Here is a 19,213-nt window from a genome sequence, read left to right on the forward strand (position 1 = left end):
TGCACAGCACAGAACAGGCCTTCTCCTCTTCTGAAATAGGAAGACGAGCTTTCAGAGACAAAATGAGGAGATGTCTGTGAGCTAACTGGGGATCAGCGTGAGGGGAGGGAGTGCATCATGCTTCTGAGAAAGGGACCATCGTGTGGATGAATCTGGGGTGCAAAGGGACATGGGACATGGGGGAGATGCTGGTACTCAGGGAGGTTTTGGGGGAGGTGAGCGCTGTTGTTACCGCCAGAAGAGCTGCATTTGTTCCAAATTCCTGTGAAAGTTATTTCCTTGTGCTGCCAGCAGCCTCCTCCTGGGCTTGGCACAGCAGCCAGCGCCATGATTAATTCAAGTAGCATTTCCCCTGGAGCTGCAGCAGCTTTTCCACTGCAGCCGAGAGGCCCCAGCCCCTCGTGCTCCTCTCCCCCCATGCTCTGCTCCTCCCCCAGCCCCCTCCACAGATCCCTCCTTCCTCTGCTCTGATCCCCAGCCCCCTCACAGCTGCCCCTCTTCCTTCATCTCTGCTTTGGCCCCAGGTCCCCTAGAGCTCCCCTTTCTCCTACAGTCCTTGCTCACACCGTCCCTCCTCCACGCCACCCGCAGCCCCACACCTGTGCACCCTACCCCCCAAAGTGCCCAGCCCTGCTTCTCCCCTCACAGAGCCCCACAGCATTCTCCCCCTCCCCTTCCCTTAGTCTCTGCTCCCTCCTCTTCTCTCCACACCCCTTGATTGCTGCCAGCTGCTGATGTCTGCCCCCAGGGGACCCTTGCTGTTTTACCCCCAGGACAGTTCTCGCTGGCAGTGCTTTTCCTCATGGGCATGGCCCTGGGGCACCCCAGCATCTTCTGCTCCCCATCCCTTTCTGCTGCTCTCCCTCTGATACGCCAAGCTCCAGTCTTATTCATACATCTCTGCCTGTGTCCTGTCCTGCTGTGTAGACACAATCTGCCAGCTCTCGCTGCTGAGCTCTGTGCAGTCAAATTGCAGCCCAGCAACCCACTTTAAAGTCCTTGGCATCGGCGTCCCCCAGCAGGTTGCATCCAGACCCTCTGACATCCTACGCTACACCGCTGCTGCCCTGCTTGAATCCCCTTGAGACTTTTCTTGCAGAGTCCTATTTTCTCCCCTGCTCAGCACCCAAACTCTTCTGCTCTGTTGAGGTTCCTAGTGCCCTTTAGCTGTCTGCTGCAGCTCCCATTTTGTCTCCCTGCTGCTCGAACAGAGAGGACACCTGGATGCTTGTGTGTCAGCCTTGCTTATCCTTGTTCTGCTCCTTACTTTCCCCTGCTCTCCGCAGCACTAAGGCTCCCAGGAAGTTTGCACTCACCTTCAGGTTCCTGCAGGTCTTGTCCAGCCTTACTCCCCATTGGATTCTACCTCCCCGCTAGTGTCTGTGTTTGCACTGCTTCCCCTCTTTCTCAAAACCGAGGCCTTTTCCACATCTCGGCACAGCCTCTCCCCTGTTCTCCATACTCACTCTTGCACGGCTGCAGCAGCCCTGCGTCTTCCCACGCCTGGACCATGGCTGTGGGGCTGCCAGCCAGAGCCTTGCTGCGCCCTGTAGCCGTGGGATGCAGCGGAGCAGGCACACAGCGCCTGCAGCTGTGCAGAGTCCCCCCGGATGTGGCGCATCCTGCAGCCTCAGGGTCTGACCCTCGCCTCTGCCACGCGTGCTGGACAATCACTGGGGCCGAACCCTGACCCCGTTCATTCCTCTGAGGCCCGAGCGTGCTGGAGGCTGAGACACAACCCCGGAGCCAGAGACAACTCCTGAAATAGCAGCCGTGGCCGCTCCCTGGCTGCTTTTAGCTGGTCAGCATCTGTGCCAGGGCTGGGGAGGGCAGGATGCCTGGCACACACTCAAGCAATGGGAGCCGTGCGTGGGATCGTTGACCACACTGGCGCCAGCCTCCCCTTCTCTCCCACCAAGAGCCGTCACTCTGAGGGGCGGGAGCCCAGAGCCAGATGTTTGCCAAAGCCGCAGCGTAACATGTGCGTAGCAGAGATCCAGCCAGGGCAGGGCTCCAGATGAGCTCCCTGCTTGCTGACAGTGCTTACTGGAGATGGGGAGGACAGCCAGAGAATGGCTGCTGAGAGGGACTCCATCCTTTCACGCACTGCGGACTGTGAAGGGGGGCACGTGGGTGAGCAATAAGGCTGGGAGGGCAAGGCGCTCTGGTGCTGCCCTGCAGACAGATCCGATGGAGGGAGAAGCCTTTGCTCAAAGTTGTGCAGTTGGAGACTGCAGTATGTGACTCTCTATCCTTCTCCTCTGAGGGACTCAGAAGAGCTCTGTGGTCTGTTGACTCCACTCCCTTCCATCCCATCTTGCCAGAGGACTAGAGGAGGTAGGTGAAATAAGGCCTGAATTCTTTAGTGCCCATCTTTGTTCTCCCAGTTCTCTGTGTACTGCGGAGAGGCACACCTGCTCAGTGCACTCCTTCCCTCAGAGCAATCTTAGCTCCCCGATATTTGTGCTGCACTTTCTTTTCCCCTAACCGTGCAGCATCTTGCAGTTTTTTGCCATTCTTTTCTGCTACTTCAGCCACAGCAGTTCCATGAGGTTCCCCTTCTGCCCAGTTGTGCCTGTCAAGCGGCTGCAGGGTACACAAGCAAAATCTCCCAGCAAACTGCAGGAAAGAAGGATCAGGCAGCAGATGCTGCTGGCTGCGTGCAGGGCTGGTGGAGCAGAGCAGCTCTCTGCTCAGGGCAGTTGGATGCAGATCACAGACTCGCAGAAAGGAGAGCTGTGTTGGGGCTGCCCAGGACCACAACTCCACAATGCCTGAGTCACCTAAGTACTCAGTCAGCTGCACAGTAAAGAAGTGCTTCCTGCGCCTCAGTTTGTGCCCATTGGCCCTTATCTTAAGAGTGGGCACCATAGAAGAGAGCCTGGCTCTGACATCTTTGCACTGCCACTTCAGCTATTCATAGGCATTCATGATGTTCTCCATGCATCTTCTTTTGTCTAGACTAGACAGGCCCTGCTCTCTTAGCTTTTCTTTACAGCAGAGATACTCCAGTCCCTCCAGCATCTATCGAACCTTTGCTGCAGTCCTTCCAGGACATCCACGTCTCCCTCGTGCTGGATGACCCAGCTCTGAACCCAGTGCTGTAGGTGAGGCCCCACCAGAGCCGAACAGAGGCAGAGGATCACCTTACCACCTTCCTTCACCCCCTGGCAGCGCTGTGCCTAACGCAGCTGGGGGCAGCAAGGCCCATCTCAGCAGCAAGGGCGCACTGCTGGTTCATGGTCGTCGTGTCCACCAGGTCCTTTTCTGCACAGCTGCTTTCCAGATGAGTGGTCCCAGGACATCCTGATGCCTGGGGCTGCTCCTCCCCAGGGGCAGGACTTCGTCCTTCTTGTTGTTGAGGTTTCTGTCAGCCTGTTTCTCCAGCCTGTCACAGTCCCTCTGGAAGCCAGCATGACAATGGTGTATCTGCCAGTCCTCCCAGCTTTGCTGTCACCTGCAGACTTGCTGAGGACACGCTGCCCATCGTCCAAATCAGTAATGGAGGTGTGACACAGGACTAGGCTCTGCATGACCCTGCAGTGCTCGTTTCTGGCTGCCGGTTAGACTTTGCATTGCTGATCACCTCCATCTTCTACCATTAAGCCTTTTCTCAGCCCTCCTCGCTGCCTTCTCATCCAGTCCATACTTCAGCAGCTTGTCTGTGAAGATCTTATGGGAACAGTGCAGATGCCTTCCTGAAATCCAGGGAGGCAATATCCACTTGCAGGTGAAGTCTGAGGCAAAGCAGGGGTCCATTACCTTGCACTTTTCCACTAATTCCGTGTTACCAGGTCCCTGAATCACTCAGCAGCAGTCCTTCAGACTGTTTTTGAGATCCCTGGCCAAATTCCAATCCATTTGGAAGCTGAATGCAAACAGCAAGTTTTTCATGTATTTACAGTGGTCAGTCAACGATTTCATTGGAAAATGCCCCAGTTGTACTTCATGAGCCCCTCAGTGATAGCAGCCTCTATCAAAGAAAACTCTTGAAAGCACAGCATCAGGTCCCTCCCCTGAGTTCCTAAACACGTTCTTGGGTCTCTAGGAGCACATGCCATTTCAATTGCATTCATTCTAGGAAAGAAACAGTACATTTCATTCTTTCTCCCAGTTTCTTTTCTTTACCTGGCATTTTAATGTAATGATGCTCATAGAATCACAGAATGGCCTGGGCTGCAAAGGAGCACAGCGCTCATCCAGCTCCAAGCCCTGCTGTGTGCAGGTCGCCAACCAGCAGCCCAGGCTGCCCAGAGCCACATCCAGCCTGGCCTTGAATGCCTGCAGGGATGGGGCATCCACAGCCTCCTTGGGCAACCTGTGCCAGTGCCTCACCACCCTCTGCCTCCAAAACTTCCTCCTCACACCCAACCCAAACCTCCCCTGTCTCACTTTCAAGCCATTCCCCTTGTCCTGTCACCACCCACCCTCACACACAGCCGTTCCCCTCCTGTTTATCCGCTCCCTTCAAGCACTGAAGGCCACCATCAGGTCTCCCTGCAGCCTTCTCTTCTCCAAGCCAAACAAGCCCAGCTCCCTCAGCCTTTCCTCACAGCAGAGGTGCATATATATGCTACCACCAAACAGTGCAGTTCTCTTTACTTTTACCATCCTGGTCTTTCTCCCTCTGCCTTTCATCCTTTCTCTTCCTCGGTTTCCTTCCTGGCACAAAGATGGTAGCTGTGCCAAACTATGGCTATTTTAGTTTAACATTTTACTGCTTTTGGTGCTTTTCAATTAGCACGTTTCTCCTACTGACATGCCTTTTATATACCAGTATTCACAAGACTGTTGTGATATTCCTAGGTCTAATTACACCGTATCTGGCCAGTCACTTAAATAAACATTCAGGGCTCACCGTGCGTACAGATTTAAGAACACACTCATCCTTTCTACAGTTGTCACACATTTACACAGCAGACATGGAGGGGCTGTCAGATGCACTGATACACAGATACACATTTTGCTGGGGTTGTCTGTAAGGCTTCCTGCCCTCTCATCTGCTATCAACATTTGAGTGTCTTTGTCCCCTCTGCCCATCCTACTTTGGAGCACGGCTGCAGCACTGATTAACAACTGCCTATAGTAAACATTTTGTCTCCAAAGGCTGCAGTGAAACACAGCTTTTCCCTTAAGGATGCTGTTGGTGTGAGGCCCCAGCCTCCAGCTGGATCTCTGGGCTGCTTTCTTCAGTTGCACTGTGATGCTCCTGGTTCAGGCTGCTCCACCTTACCAAAGGGGCACAGCCTCTTTCAGTTCCCCCTGCTCCTTCCACCTCTTGCTTCCACTGTTCAGGAAGCAAAGTGTTAATTCCCTTCCATCAGCTTTTTCCTTACTGTCTGTGCTGCTCTACAGCATGTTGCTGAGAGCGGCCTTGTATTGTGTTATTCGCCTTGTCTGATGTGAGAAGGAAACAGAAAGGGCAAAAACAAAACAAAACAAGAACCTACCAAACCAACCAAAACAAAACCAAAACAGGCACGAAACGTGTTTCCAAATAACCTTAGAGTCACCAGCCTCAGAATTCAAGTGTGAAGCAGGGCTGAATAACAATTAATGAAGGGAATAGAATCCTTCTGACACTGTTGCTCTTCTATGACTTGGCTGCACGATCCTGGCTAAGCAGTACATGCTGCAGAACAGCGTGGGACTAACATTGCTTAGCACAAACCAAGGCCTTCCTAGAAGAGGCAGATGGTGGAGAATGATGGGGCCCTGAGAGCACTAATTGGCTTTAATCGCCCTGATTAACCTTACCTGGGACCCCCAGCCCCCACCATCTGCCTGTGGTTCCAGAAGCTCCATTTAGGATCAGGTCTGGCACCGAAGCCTGACTGAAGCGATGTTAGTGTATTTATCTCCTGCCTCTTACATAGACCCCAAACCCATGTTTTAGGCAGCTCATCTACTGGGGTGGATCCCCTTGGATATCCATATGTATTTCAGCCGTAACCCCAGTTCTCTTTCTGACTTTATCTGCATTTGGCCTTGCCTTGCTCTGTCGAAGGACCCCGGACCCGGTTCATCCTCATTTTGCCCAGGGCTGCCGACAGGCCCTGTTAGCAGCACCTGCTCTGCCCGTTGTGTTTGGACCCGTGGCACTGCCCGGCTGCGAGGGCACTGCCTGTGTCACTGTGAGCCCTGTCTCACCTTCCCTTAAAGAGCATCCGTGCTGTTTGTGTGCACAGGGCGGCGATGGCCGTGCAGCCTGGCTCTGGCAGTGACTGATCCTGCAGGGTCCGGTGGCACATATAGGCTGGGAAGCCAGTGCTGCCCCTTTAGATCAGCGTAACCCTGTTCTAAGCCAAATACATCGGATCTCTCGTGGCCCTTGGGAAAGGACTTCCTGCTTCCTTCTCCCTCCTCCAGGGAGTATTTATTCCATTTGGCTGTGCAGCACCTTGGAGCTCTCAGCACATGCCAGCCAAAGGGGGCTTTACCCTTGCAGAATCCAGAAAAGGGAGCAATGATATGAAAAACTGACCCCAGAAAACAGCTGAGGCAGAATTCTGTATAAAAGAACTTCAGGAGGCGTTAGAGATGGTCCCAGGCGGAATTCAGGGTGTCAGGTGAGGCCAGGGCAGCATGGCAAAAGAGAGGTAGCCTGCAAGAGAGATTAAGGGAATGGGCAATGAGCACAGGAATGTGCGTGTTCTGCTGTGTGACACTGCTGAGTGGGGGCTGTGCTAAATCATTGCTGTTGGCACTGGACATTTTTATGTGTGCGGGTGATGTAGATTCTGTTGGGAAAACCTGCTGGGAATCTGAGTCTGTTGCTGTTCCCCACAGGATCTCAGCACGCTTTGACTCCTGCTGTGGATTATGGCAGCGGAGGCGACTGCAGACCTCCGTAGTGAGGCATACATGTTGTGTGTAGTGGGTGGTTTATGTCTTCTGGTCACAAGGCTCTTACCTTCTTGTAGGGATGCAGGTATTTGAGGAGAGCCCAGCTAGTCCTGTAGCCCCTTGCCCATAGGTTTGACAGGGATTTATGGACTGTGTTTCTGGAGCCCTCCCGAATGTCTTGTGTTTTCCCACCCCCACAGACACAGGGAAGGAGTGTACAGGTTCAGAGGAAGAGCTGTGAACTGCTCTGTGTATGACTGAGAGAAGACGAGGGAGAGAATCTATAACTGAAACTGAATGGCGTGGCTGCAGCAAATCCAGGGCTATACTGAGTGCCAAGGAGCCAAACAGCAAAGTTCTGTACGGCCCAGTAGGCTGCCTTTGCTAGTGGCTCTGGGAAAAGGATGCAACAGCTGTACGAGAATCACGGTGTGACTGAGGGCTTGGGGACATGGAATGGCCTCTGGTCCAACTGCCTGCTCACAGTGGGGTCAGCTGTGGGGTCAGACCGGGCTGCACAGCCAGCAGTGACCCAAATCTGTATTGAACACCCCTGCACTGGGTGTGGGGGAAGCCTTTCCCCGGATGGAGCCTGAACCCTGCGCTCCCAGCTCTGCCCGTGGCTTCTGGTTCTGCTGTGAAGCACAGTGCAGAGCCCGGCTCTGGCTGCGCATAACCTCCCATGGGAGCTGGTGGGTCGCCGCTGGGTCGAAGCTCTCCCGCAGGCTGAGTGAGCTCCGGTCCCTCTGCAGCTCCCTCCTTGCAGGGTTCCCGGAGCCCCAGCTGGTGGAGCTGGCAGGGATCTCTCAGGGCTTCAGGCCCGGCGCTGCTCCGGCAGGGACACCCAGAGCGGTGCCGGCTCCGCGTCCCGGCAGCTTTGGGAGATCTCCGTGGGGGGAAACTCCGCAGCCCGTGGGCAGCAGCGGACGTTCTGTGCCCCCTCAGTGTGCAGAAGTGCTTCCCGGTGTTCGGATCCTGAACTCCGTCCCCAGGGCCCGCCTGGAACCTGGGGCGCTGGGCCGAGTCTTTTCCTGCGCCCGCGTTTCCCCGAACCGGCAGCAGCGTCCACACGCGGTTCGGCGGAGCAGAGCAGAGCAGGGCCGATGCCATCGCTTGCTCCTGGCGGCGCCCCGTGCGCACAGAGCAGATGCTGGGCAGCAGAGGGCCCAGGGCAGAGCCCCGTGGTGCTGCGCTGCCACTCGGCTCCAGGCAGGGCTCAGCTCCGAGCCGCCGTCCGGAGCCCCCCCAGCCGCAGCCGATTTGCCGTCTGCCCAGCTGTCCGTAGCACCGTGCCTTGGTGTGAGGACTGCGGGACGCAGTGCCCAAATCCTCGTTCAAGGCAAGGCCGTTGTCATCCCCTGCTCTCCCTTCCCTGCACATCTGGGCCCTGGATCAAGCAAGCAGCCTCCTCAGGCATGATTTAGACTTAGTCTGTGCAAGCTGTTGCCTTCTCTGTCTCATATGTGGACATTAAGCATGGAGGGCCTGGAAGACTTTTTAGTGAAGGTTGAGGTAAAGGAAGCGTTGAGCATCAGTCTTACTTGTGTCTGCTGTGACTAAACCACCCACCCTATTCACAGCAGGCTGTTGTTCAGCCTCTTACTGCCAATGTAGTGCTAGAAGCTCTTATCATCCTCAATTTGCTTTGCAAGTCTCAACCTCACTTGAACTTTGACTTTCCTGACACTACCACTACATTCCTGGGCAGTGTTTATAAATTCTTTCTTTGTAGCTTGCCTCACATATGTTGCCTTTTTGCAGCTTTGCCCCAAGGTCTCCGCTTAGCCAAGGCAGTGTTTTTCACAAGTACTGGGATGCTGCTCTTGTGCCTGGAGGATGCTGTCCTGGAGGCTTACGTGCTTTCTTGAGTTCTTCTAGCCTTTATAGTTGGGGTCCCTTACACCTACCAGGTCCCTGTAGAAGCTGAGGTCTTGCTTTGTCTGAATCCTGGTACTCTCCTTCCTTGCTCCCTTTAGCATCCTGAACACTACTAGTGCATGGTCACTAGATTATCAGCACATCCTCAGTCAACTCTTCCTTGTCAGCAAACAGCAGATCCAGCTGTGTGTTACCCTCTCTTGGCCTGGGAAGCTGAAGAGAAAGCTGGGGTCTGTGATGTGGAGATGTTCCTCAGGAGCTGCTGCCTCCTTGGCACGCTGTCTCAGCTCCAACTCCAGGGACTTACTGGGTCGTCATCCGTGTCCTTGTGCTTTAAGTCCTGTGCTGGATTTTTCACTGCGATTCTTTGCTTACACAGTTCAGCATCACAGTACCCAGAATCAAGGAATTCCAGAGCGAAGTGCATTTTTGTTACGCTGCTGGAAAGCAATGAGCTCTGGCTGGCCCTGAACCAGGGTGCTGTCAGCACACTTCAGCAGGTTGGGGCCACAGGGTCACAGGGGCTGGAAGGGACCTCAAGAGATCATCGAGTCCAACCACCAGCTGAACAGTCCCTACAAGAGGTCACACAAGGAGGCATGCAGACGGGTCCTGAATTTCTTCATAGAAGGAGACTCCACAACCTCTCTGGGCAACCTCTGCCAGTGCTCTGTCAGCTCACTGTAAAAAAACAACTTCTGCTTGTTAGTACAGAACTTCCTTTGTACAGATTTTGGGTCACTGCTCTTTGTCCTATTGCTGCACACCACCGAGAAGAGCCTGGCCTCATCCATTTACCTCCCACCTCCCTTCAGGTGTTTGGAAGTGTTTATCAGATTCCCTGGTAAGAAGAGCTGTGTTGCTCTTCTTGTGGGTTGTCCTGCAGCAGAGGTGAGGAGTGCCCCAAGTCCATGCTGTGCTCTCCAGCACCCGGTCAGGAGCGAACTCTGCACATCCCCCAAAGAACTTTGGGGCACTATTGATACAGTCTGGATAAGAAGTGGTGGAGGAAGCCAACAATACAGGGAGGTGAAGGAGAGATGCTGTGGGGTGACAACAGAAATGTACCAGTCAGAGAAGTCATGCAACCATCCGTATGGGGCCTAGGACGTGGTGGAGCAGGGTGGGACACAAGAGGTGGATAGGGCTGAGGAATGCTGCAGGACGTAGAAGTGCAATAGCCTGTTACAGACTGGGCCTGGACGTGGCCATCATGGTGTGCAGCGCTGGGAGACGCTGCCTGCAGACAGGGCTTGTGCTGGAGCTCTGTTCCCAGGCAGTCACTGCTTCCTGAGGCAGTGCAGCAGGGTGGTGAGGCCGGCCGCCAAGCACACATGAATGGGGAATGTCTGTGAGTATGCCTTGGCTCTGCACCCAACTAGATGCCGGCCTGTGATGCCAGACTGCTTGAGGCACTCCTGCAGGGAGATAGCTGCAGGTACCAGAGAGCATCCAGGCAGATGTGTTGTGCTGTGTAATAGTGAGAGCTCGTCTGCTTCTCCCCTGTTCCCAAAACCCCACCCAGCCCCTGTGGCAGAAAGCTGGAGTTCAGATAACTTCAGATAACTGTCTCGGGACAGAGATTGTCAGAGCATGGGGAAGGTTGGGCTGTTCTGGAAGTACCAGCATCCTTGGCCAAAGAAGCCTACAGGAAACAATGTACCGTGCTGTAGAGCTTCTCACTGTACAGCACTTTAAAGCAGCTGACATGCATTGTAGAGTATTTTGGGAGTGATAAGCAGTTCCTTTTGAAGGAAGGACCTTACTAATTTGCCACAGTGCCATCCCAGCCATCATAGCAGCTTAACCATTTCAGGTGTGTTTCCATCTGCAGTGGCTTTGCATGCTCCCAGTAAAACCCTATCATGACACAGCTGCAATGAGGTGAAACAGGGCAGTTCTCCCATAGTGATATTCAGCATGGAGCCAGAGTGCAGGTAACTCAAATAAATGTTTCAGCAATGTGAGAGGTCAGATTTATACTCTCAGATGAGCAGCCCCATCTGCTGCTAACTGTCCTTATCGTTAGATCCCTGACTTAACACCCTCCTCTTGCTCCCTGACAGCCTTAGCTTGATGTTTGGGTCTCTAGACGGATTCTGATCTGAATGACACAGGTTTATAGTCATCCCATCCAGATTCGTGCTGCATTTCACCTGTGGCCCTTTGAACCAGATACTCAGCATAGTGACCATATGTACTCAGTGGATTCAGCCCAGCCTGCCCCACAACCCTGCGCAGACAGCCAGGCCCTGCTCTGAACTCCCTGTGCCAGAGCTTCATGGTAGAATCGTCACAGAATGGCTTGGCTTGGAAGGGACCTCAAAGATCATCTATTTCCAACGCCCTACTTTTGACGGGGTTGCCAACCATTGGATCAGACTGCCCAGAAACCCGTCAAGCCTGGCCTTGAACACCACCAAGCATCTCTAACCTGATGCTGCTGGTGCTGCGTTGGAGGGAGCTGGGATGGGGAGAGGGAAGAAGCTGAACAGAGAGGGAGGCAGTGGGCTCAGTTCCCCAGTGTGTTCTGGACAGGCTGCTGTCACGGCACCTGAGGCTCTGAGTGCTCTGCAGCTGGAGCAGAAAGGAGAAAGGAGGAATCCTGCTCCCTGGCGCATCTTCCAGCTGTGCCATAGGGCTGAGGAGCAAATCCAGTCCCTCTGCGAGGAGCAAAGTGTTCACTGTGCTCTCAGCTTCCCCCCCTCCCCTGCAGGGGAGCCCAGGCCTGCAGGCAGGGCTGCAGGGCGCTGCAGGTGCTGACTGCCCTCCCGGGGCTGTGGGTGCCGGCCGGAGAGCTGGCGAGGGGCTCCCCCAGCTGCTGCCTCTACTCCCAGGGGCAGGAACACGAGGCCTGACGAAGGGCATGCTTCATTTTGTGTTCCCTGGCCCGGCAGCCTCTGTGCACTCTGGTCGTTCCTCCATCTCCGAGGATCTGGTAGTGGCTCAGGTTGGGGGCCCTGCCCGTAGGAAGGAACTGTTTGCAGCCCCCAGCTGGGCCCTTTCCTTGGCGCGTGTGCAACGTTCCTGCGCTTCTTGCTCACGGGAGCCGAGGCCCCAGCGCTGCTGCTGGGAGGAGCTGTGGCTGACGAGGCCTGAACTCCACTTCACCCGGGCCTGGCCCAGCTGCCTCCCTCCTGGCTTCGTGCTCCAGCTTTGTTCTCCACTCAGAGCTCCCAGCTGGTGGACGAGCCGTGGACAGTGATGCTGCGGCCAGGGGGAAGCTGTTTTCTGCTAGCCTGAGCTGCAAGGAACCCAAGGCAGAATGGGACCTTGCAGGCAGGAGCTGTTTTAATCCCCCTGCTGTGACTGCAACTGCTGCTGTAAATCCTGTGCCACAGGTTTGGCTGGGCCTGGTTGCCAGAGGGCAGTGCCAGCCCGCTGTACCCCTTGGAGCCCAGGGCTGCTGGGCACAGAGCTCTGAGGACAGGATGGGACCTGGGGCATGGGGAAGGAGGGTTTTCTTCCCAGTTTAAGACAAGCTTGCAAAAGAGAATGAGCGGAAGGCCACGTCCAGCAGCTGCAAAAGCATGGCTTGTCTCCGGCTGGCTGCTCAGGCTGGGTGCAGTGGGGATGCTTGGCTGCTAGATCTTTGGCATCTGTGTGCTTTTCTGCACCCCCTCCCATACAGCCTTTTTGTTTGCTAAGGGAAGTCAGTGGATCTGGGTCGTGGATGTTGCCCCAGTGGTGCAAGAACAGAGGTTACACCTGGAACAAACCGCCTCTGGTGGCTGCACGGTGGCAGCACCTGTGTGCACCTGTGGCAGCACTGCAGACGGCAAGCGTGGTGCAGCTCTAACGAGTCTGACAGCCTGTGCTTCCCAGCCCTGTGTCTTCTGGGGACGTAGGCTGACCCCGGTGTGCCCCGCTGCTGCCTGCACATTGCTCCAGGCACCATGGGCCCTCCAGGGAGTGCTGCAGTGGAAGTCACCTTGTCTAGGACAAGAATGGCAGGGCTGAGACACAGCGGTCAGCGTGCTTCACTGTGGCCAGCTTTGAGAGCTGCGCAGTGGTTTTGGGCTGTGCAATGGAGGGCAGCAGTGGGTTGTGGAGGTGGTGGTGGTGGGCTGGGTCCATCTGCTCAGGCTGGTGGTCTCAGCAGTGTTACCTCGCTCACGTAGTGCCTTCCCCCTTCCAGGTGACAGCCACCGATGCCGACAGCGGCTTGTTTGGGACCCTTTCGTACTCTCTTGGTTCTGGCATCGGCAGCGTGGTCCCGACGCAGTTCAGCATCGACAAGCACACGGGGCATCTGTGCACTGCGCAGCCCCTGGACCGCGACGAGGGCACGTCTGCCTACGATTTCACCATCACTGCTGTGGATGGGGTGAGTGCTGCAGAGCTCGTGGCCATACAGTGCTGCTGTCTCCGCACCGTACAGAGGATACAGGGCTCTTGCCCTGTTCTCTGCCCCATCTCTGATCACTGAGGGGGCAGGGAGGTGCTGGAACAGGTTGCCCCAAGAGGTTGTGGACAACCCATCCCTGGAGATGTTAAAGGCCAGGTTGGATGGAGCCTTGGGCAACCTGGTCTAATACTTGATCTAGCAGTAGGCAACCCTGCCTGCAGCAGGGGGATTGGAACCTGTTGATCCTTGAGATCCCTTCCAATCCAAGCCATTCTATGGTTCTATCGTCCTTCCACAGGGTGGCTTGAACTCCATGGTGTATGTGAAGGTTTTCCTGGAGGACATAAATGACAATCGGCCGGTGTTCTACCCACTGGAGTATGCTGCCAGCATCAGCACACAAAGCATGCCGGGCACAGCTGTGCTGCGTGTTACTGCCCACGACAAGGATGAGGGGATGCATGGCAGAGTGACCTATCGCATCGTCCTGGGGAACTCGCCCCCCCTCTTCTCCCTCAACAAGGACACAGGTGAGAGTGAACTCACGGCCAGCCAAAGGCAGCACCAGGCAGAGCAGTGTGATGCAGGAAGATGTGAAGAGTAGCCTGAGAGTTACTGCTTGGCCATTTCAGCTGTGCAAGATGCTACCAGAATGTCTATTGCTCTCCTATTTTGTCCTTGTTCCAACTTCTTGATCCTCTGGCTGCCCATTCTCAATTTCTGATTCCTTATTTCTTCTCTTTGCTCTCTTCTTCCCTGTTCTTCAATGTCTCCCTACACCTTTCCTCCTGCACAGTGCTTGCTTTGCCCCATCAAACTGTATCCTGCTTAGTTTTTTGCCCCTGCTTAATTCCCTCCTCTCCCTGCTCAGTTTACTCTCCCTCCCTTCTATTGCTCTCCTAGTCTAACCTTTCTCGTTGACCTCTCAATGCTTGCCTTCTTTGGCCACCAAAGCCAGAACAGTTTCCGCGTGGGGGAATGAGTACATGGTTGTGTGATGCCAGGGGCTCTCAGAGGGACAGGATGGTGTTCTGTGCTCGCTACAGGCATCAGGTCTCCCCACACTAGATTGCCAGAATGTATCTGGGATGAAACAGGCCAATTGGCTACCATTACACAGGGGCAACCTCCTTTGTAGGGCCTGTCTGGGAAGGTCATTCAGCTCTGTATTTCTTCCAGGAGGCTCGCAGCACAGAACCAACCTGCCCTTGCTAGATTCTGGCCCTCACCCTGTGCCCCACCTCTGAAATCCTACTCCATCCTTCCCCTTCTGCAAGACTTTCTCTCTGGCTTGCTTACTGCAGCCCTCATAGCTGCTTAGCTTGGGGCTGGGCTTGAGATCAAGAAGGGAGAATTTGGGAAGCCTTCCCCAGGAATATTTGTCTTCTTTACTCCGATTCTTCCACGGCCAGTTGCCCTGTGACACACACTGTTTGCTGCCCATTTCAGTCTGCTTGCTCCTTTGGTGCCGGATGATGGGCAGGGCCGTGGGCACAGCGCACCCTGAACGCCTCTCTTTCCTAGGTGTCATCTCTCTCTCGTGGTCCCTGAGCGGTAAAGCCAACACCCTGGTGCAGCTGGTGATCTCTGCAGAAGATGGAGGGGGCCTGCAGGCGCAGCCGAATGCCCGAGTCAACATCAGCATCGTGGAGGGCACGGTCTCACCGCCTGTCTTTGAGCAAGCTCAGTACTTCTTCACAGTGCCGGAGGACACGCTGCAGGGCGCCACCGTGGGGGCTGTCCGTGCCCAAAATCCTCCCGGTACGGCTTTGCCCTTTCCTATGCAGCTGTTTTCACTGTCCCCGCGTTGTCTCAAAGCAGTGATTCTACGCTTCCTCGGAGAGCAGCATCGTCCTGGGAGCTCCGTGCACACGCAGATGCACGCACACGTGAACGCGCACCCCGTGTCCCTCAGCTGCAGTGCATGCTCCCACACGTGCTCCTGTGTGTACACACGTGTGCCCACGCATCTCACATACAGTGCACGCTGCTGCTGTACTCCTCCAGAGCAGAGCCTGCCCCAGACAGCACTGCCCTGCTCTTCTACTCCCTTCAGCGGGCCGAAAGCCAGGTTCGCGAATAATTGCTGTTTTCACTGCCTTGCCTGCAGGTCACACCGATGACATCTTTTATTCCATCTCCTCGGGGGATCCTCATGGCTACTTTTCCATTGACTCCGACTCTGGGCAGCTCCGCACCAGCTTGCCTCTGGATCACGAGTCTCAGGCGGTCCTGGTTCTGGATGTCCAGGCCCGCAGTGGTTCCCCCCCGGCCTACAGCAACACCCGCGTGAAAATCTCCGTGTCAGACGTGAATGACAACGCGCCAGCATTCCCTTCTCCCTCTGACTCCATTCTGCTGCCAGAGGCCACTGAGCCCGGGACTACAGTGTACACTTTGCAGGCCGAGGACCGTGACAGCGGTGCCAACGGCCAGGTGAATTTTGAGCTGGTGTCAGGAGGCGAAGGCACCTTCAGCGTCGAGCGCTCGTCGGGGGCGGTGCGGCTGGCCGGGGCGCTGCAGTACGAAGCCAGCGCAGCCTACAGGTTGGCCATCGCGGCCCGAGACAGCGGCGTGCCCCAGCTCAGCTCCACCTTCACGCTCCTGGTGCACGTGCAGGCTGAGCACGACAACGGGCCCATCTTTGACACGCTCACCTACCGTGTGGAGGTGCGGGAAGGCGTGCCTGTCTCCACCCGCTTCCTGCAGGTGCGGGCCCTGGCACGGGATGCAGAAGCTGTGACCCTGACTTACCACTTGCGTGCAGATGGAGATGCTGCCAGCTTTGGCATCATGTCTGAGAGCGGTTGGCTGTATGTCAAAAGCGCCCTGGACCGGGAGACGCGAGACCTGTATGTTCTCACAGTGCTGGCGTCGGCAGGAGGCGGCGGCTCAGGGGGGGAAGCCCGGAAAACGGGCACCAGCACCGTACGGATCAGCATCACTGATGAGAACGACAACAGCCCCCGGCTGAGTGAGGAGCGGTACTTCTTCACTGTTCCTGAGAACCAGGCTCCTGGCAGCAGCGTAGGGAGGGTGATGGCAAGCGATCGGGACGCTGGGCAGAACAGCCGTCTCACCTACCGCCTGCTCCAGCACGACTCCAATTTCCTCATCCACACGCAGACAGGTGAGAGTCCCCCTGGCTTCCTGGGCTGATGGAGGTGAGAGCTCAGAGCGTGTCAGAAGTGATGCAGACCAAGCCAGTGCCACCATAAATTACTCATTTTCCTACCCCTGTGGTGTTGGGCTCCCTGACACTTAAGTCCTTTTCTAAAGAGATTCTGGGGCTGAGCTGTGTCCCTGTTTCTCCCTTGCAGGGGAGCTCAGCACCAAGCACAGCTTGGACCGGGAGCTGCAGTCCAGCTACCAGCTGCTGGTGATTGTGCAGGATGGAGGAGCACCGCCCCGCAGTGCCACGGGAACCATCTATGTCACTGTGCTGGATGAGAACGACAACGCTCCTGCTTTTCTTCATATCCCTGCTGGCCAGGAGCTGACCGTGCAGGTAGGTGGAGCGGCTGAGGCCCTGGTGGGCTGGGCTGGGGGCAGGCTGGGGAGGGTGAGGGCAGAGCAGAGTCTCGTGGTGAGAGATGAGAAGGCACAGGTTGCTTGCATGCAACAGTCAGGGCAGCCTGGCAAATCTCAGGGAGGGTGTGATGAGATGAGCACGTCCTTGGGGAATACAGACCTTGTGCACAGAGTGAGTAAGGCTTGCAAAGGGCTCTGGGGCCAACAGCAGGCAGAAGGTCTGGGTTCACACCTGCCTGCAAAGAGGGAAAGTGGGAGGAAGCCCTAAACCTGAACTGATGGAGCCGAGAGTGGAGCACTGATGGATGGGGAGGCTTGGGGTATGTTTGTATTCTGGGTCTCAGGACCTTCACAGTGGCCACTTTGGTTTCTGGGAGGCCAAGAAAGCGCTCCTCAGGTTGTTGAGAATCTGCAATGGGTCCCTGCCCAGCTTTCCCTTTAATGTGACGTGGTGACCAAGGTCAGCCAGCGCCGAGAGTTCTGCTCTGAGTCATGTCTGCGCTGCTGAAGGGAAGGACCAGGCCTTGTCCCCTTGTCCCCCAGCACTGCTCTGCTTGGCCCCTCTGCAGTGGTGTGTGGCCAGGACACAGCAGCGCAATGGCGTGCGTGACGAAAGGCCTGCTCTCATCTCTGTGCAATGGGGAGCCTCTGCAGCAGAACGGATGGACTTGAAGTGCACCTTAAAGCATGGCAGGCTGAAAGACTGCTCACTGTCTGTGGTCTGCTGAGTGTTCTGTGTGGGGACACCTGCAACAGATGTGTGCAGCATTTGGGCCATGAGACACTCAGTGTTTTAGAACCTGGGAGGTCTCTTTTCTTGCAGAGGTACCACAAAAGCATATGCATCCTTAAGGAGATAGAGCATGGCTGAGATGTATTTAGAATTGGGAGGGCAGGTAAATGTGATGGGAGTTTGAAGCAGGTTCTTATCTGTACGCTTTGATTTTAAGCTTTCCTGGTAGGAAACACTGAAAGAGAAGTAAAGCACAGGAAGAGGTTTCTTGGATGATCTGGGTGTGTAAGAAAGGCTTGGAGAAAAAAGGAGAAACTAAACAACAGGCATAAACTTGGAGATTTCACTGGATTTCACTGGAACAGGCTGCCCAGGGAGGTGGTGGAGTCTCCTTCTCTGGAGATGTTCAAGACCTGCCTGGATGCCGACCTGTGCGACCTGCTGTAGGGAACCTGCTTTGGCAGGGGGTTGGACTCGATGATCTCTGGAGGTCCCTTCCAACCCCTACAATTCTGTGATTCTGTGATTTGCTGGCAATGTGCTCAGTGAACTTCTCGTATTCATGCTCACCAAGCAAAGCAGCGGGAGGCTTCTGTATCTTCTGTATCGATGCTTGGCTCCAGGCGAGAGCTGGGTTGGCCTCTCCACTGCGGGTCTGTGAGATTTGTTTCTCAACACGTGGGCAGTGTGTGTCAGCTCCAGGAGCCGTTCACACAGGGATGGCAGAAACAAACTCTGTGTATTACTGGGTCCTGCCAGGGCGCAGCCACCAGGAAAAGGAGAGAGACCAGCAGGGGGTCAATACCTGCTTCAGTAGCAGAGATGCCGCTGGCAGCGCCCAGGGCTGCTGCTGGAGTTCCTGCTATTCAGCATCTTGCTATGCCCTCCAGGACAGGTGGCTGTTTGCTGACGTTCCTGCTTTATTTGTGGTAATAAAGCTGAGGTCTCGCAGTGAAGAACAGCAGAAGGATCTTTTACTGTTCAGTGAGGAAAGAAGATGGAAGATGGCATTCGCTGTTTCTAACTGGGAAGCGATAACATACGTGGCGAAAAGCAGCACAAATTTCACTCTGCACAGCGATGGGCTCTGAGCTGGCTGCTGAAGCTTAGGGAGAAAATTGAGGCATTGCTGTAAGTGCATTTTGAAAATGTCAGCTCAGGTCTCGGCAGCGGTCAGAAATGCTGGGTTTTATCAGAAAGGAGCAGAGACTGGAAGAAAACCTTGCATCTCCAATTCTGCGTACGCTCTCTGCTCTGCCCCCATCGCTCTGAAGCAGCAGTAGTGCTAAGAAGGCTTGAGAAAGGAGTGTTGATGTGATCTCGGTAGATAATGGTTTTCATGCAGATAGAAAATATTTGAACATTCTTTGGCATGATAGAAACTGTGGGAACATACATCCAAGGTGTGCCCTGAGTGGTGCAAAGAAAGTCGTGTGGAAATCGAAGGTCCTTTTTTCACGGTACAAAAACTAGGCAGCTTGGTAGCAAATGACCGGGCAGCAGGTTTAAAATAAACAAAGACAGAACTTCCTCATGCGGAGCGTAATTAAAACGTGAAATCATTGCCAAAAGTCGCATGGGTTCAAAATTAGATGAATTCATGGAAAGGAAAAAAATCCATCAAAGTCCGTTGAACAAAAATACGATGTGTGGCTCAGGAAGTGACTGAACCACAGGCTGCTGGAAGCTGGAAGGTTTTTCGCAGGAGAGTCGCTCCGTACTTCTCGCATCCTCTCTGTATCCGCTGCTGCCGCTCCCGGAGCCGTGCCCCTCGTCGAGGCGGTTCTGAGCTGTGGGCCAGGCTGGCATTTGCAGCAGCCTTTGCAGAGCGGGCATCTGAGCTGCACGCCGCTGCCTGGCAGGAGTTTTACTGAAGT

At 55.1% G+C, this 19,213-nt stretch overlaps 1 protein-coding gene across 1 annotated transcript in view; it reads left to right on the forward strand.

Annotated features, from left to right (window-relative positions):
* LOC122167810 (protocadherin-16-like) overlaps positions 1–19,213 on the forward strand; it is a 47,477-nt gene that overhangs the window by 9,964 nt on the left and 18,300 nt on the right. Inside the window, 5 exon segments of the mRNA XM_042832657.1 lie at positions 12,863–13,051; positions 13,371–13,602; positions 14,597–14,833; positions 15,183–16,202; positions 16,393–16,580. Coding sequence (XP_042688591.1) covers positions 12,863–13,051; positions 13,371–13,602; positions 14,597–14,833; positions 15,183–16,202; positions 16,393–16,580 — 1,866 coding nt within the window.

This window comes from Centrocercus urophasianus, unplaced genomic scaffold (assembly GCF_019232065.1).
Source record: "Centrocercus urophasianus isolate 14NV4802_14NV808 unplaced genomic scaffold, USGS_Curo_1.0 seq_1060, whole genome shotgun sequence".
NCBI classification, from domain to species: Eukaryota; Metazoa; Chordata; class Aves; order Galliformes; family Phasianidae; genus Centrocercus; species Centrocercus urophasianus.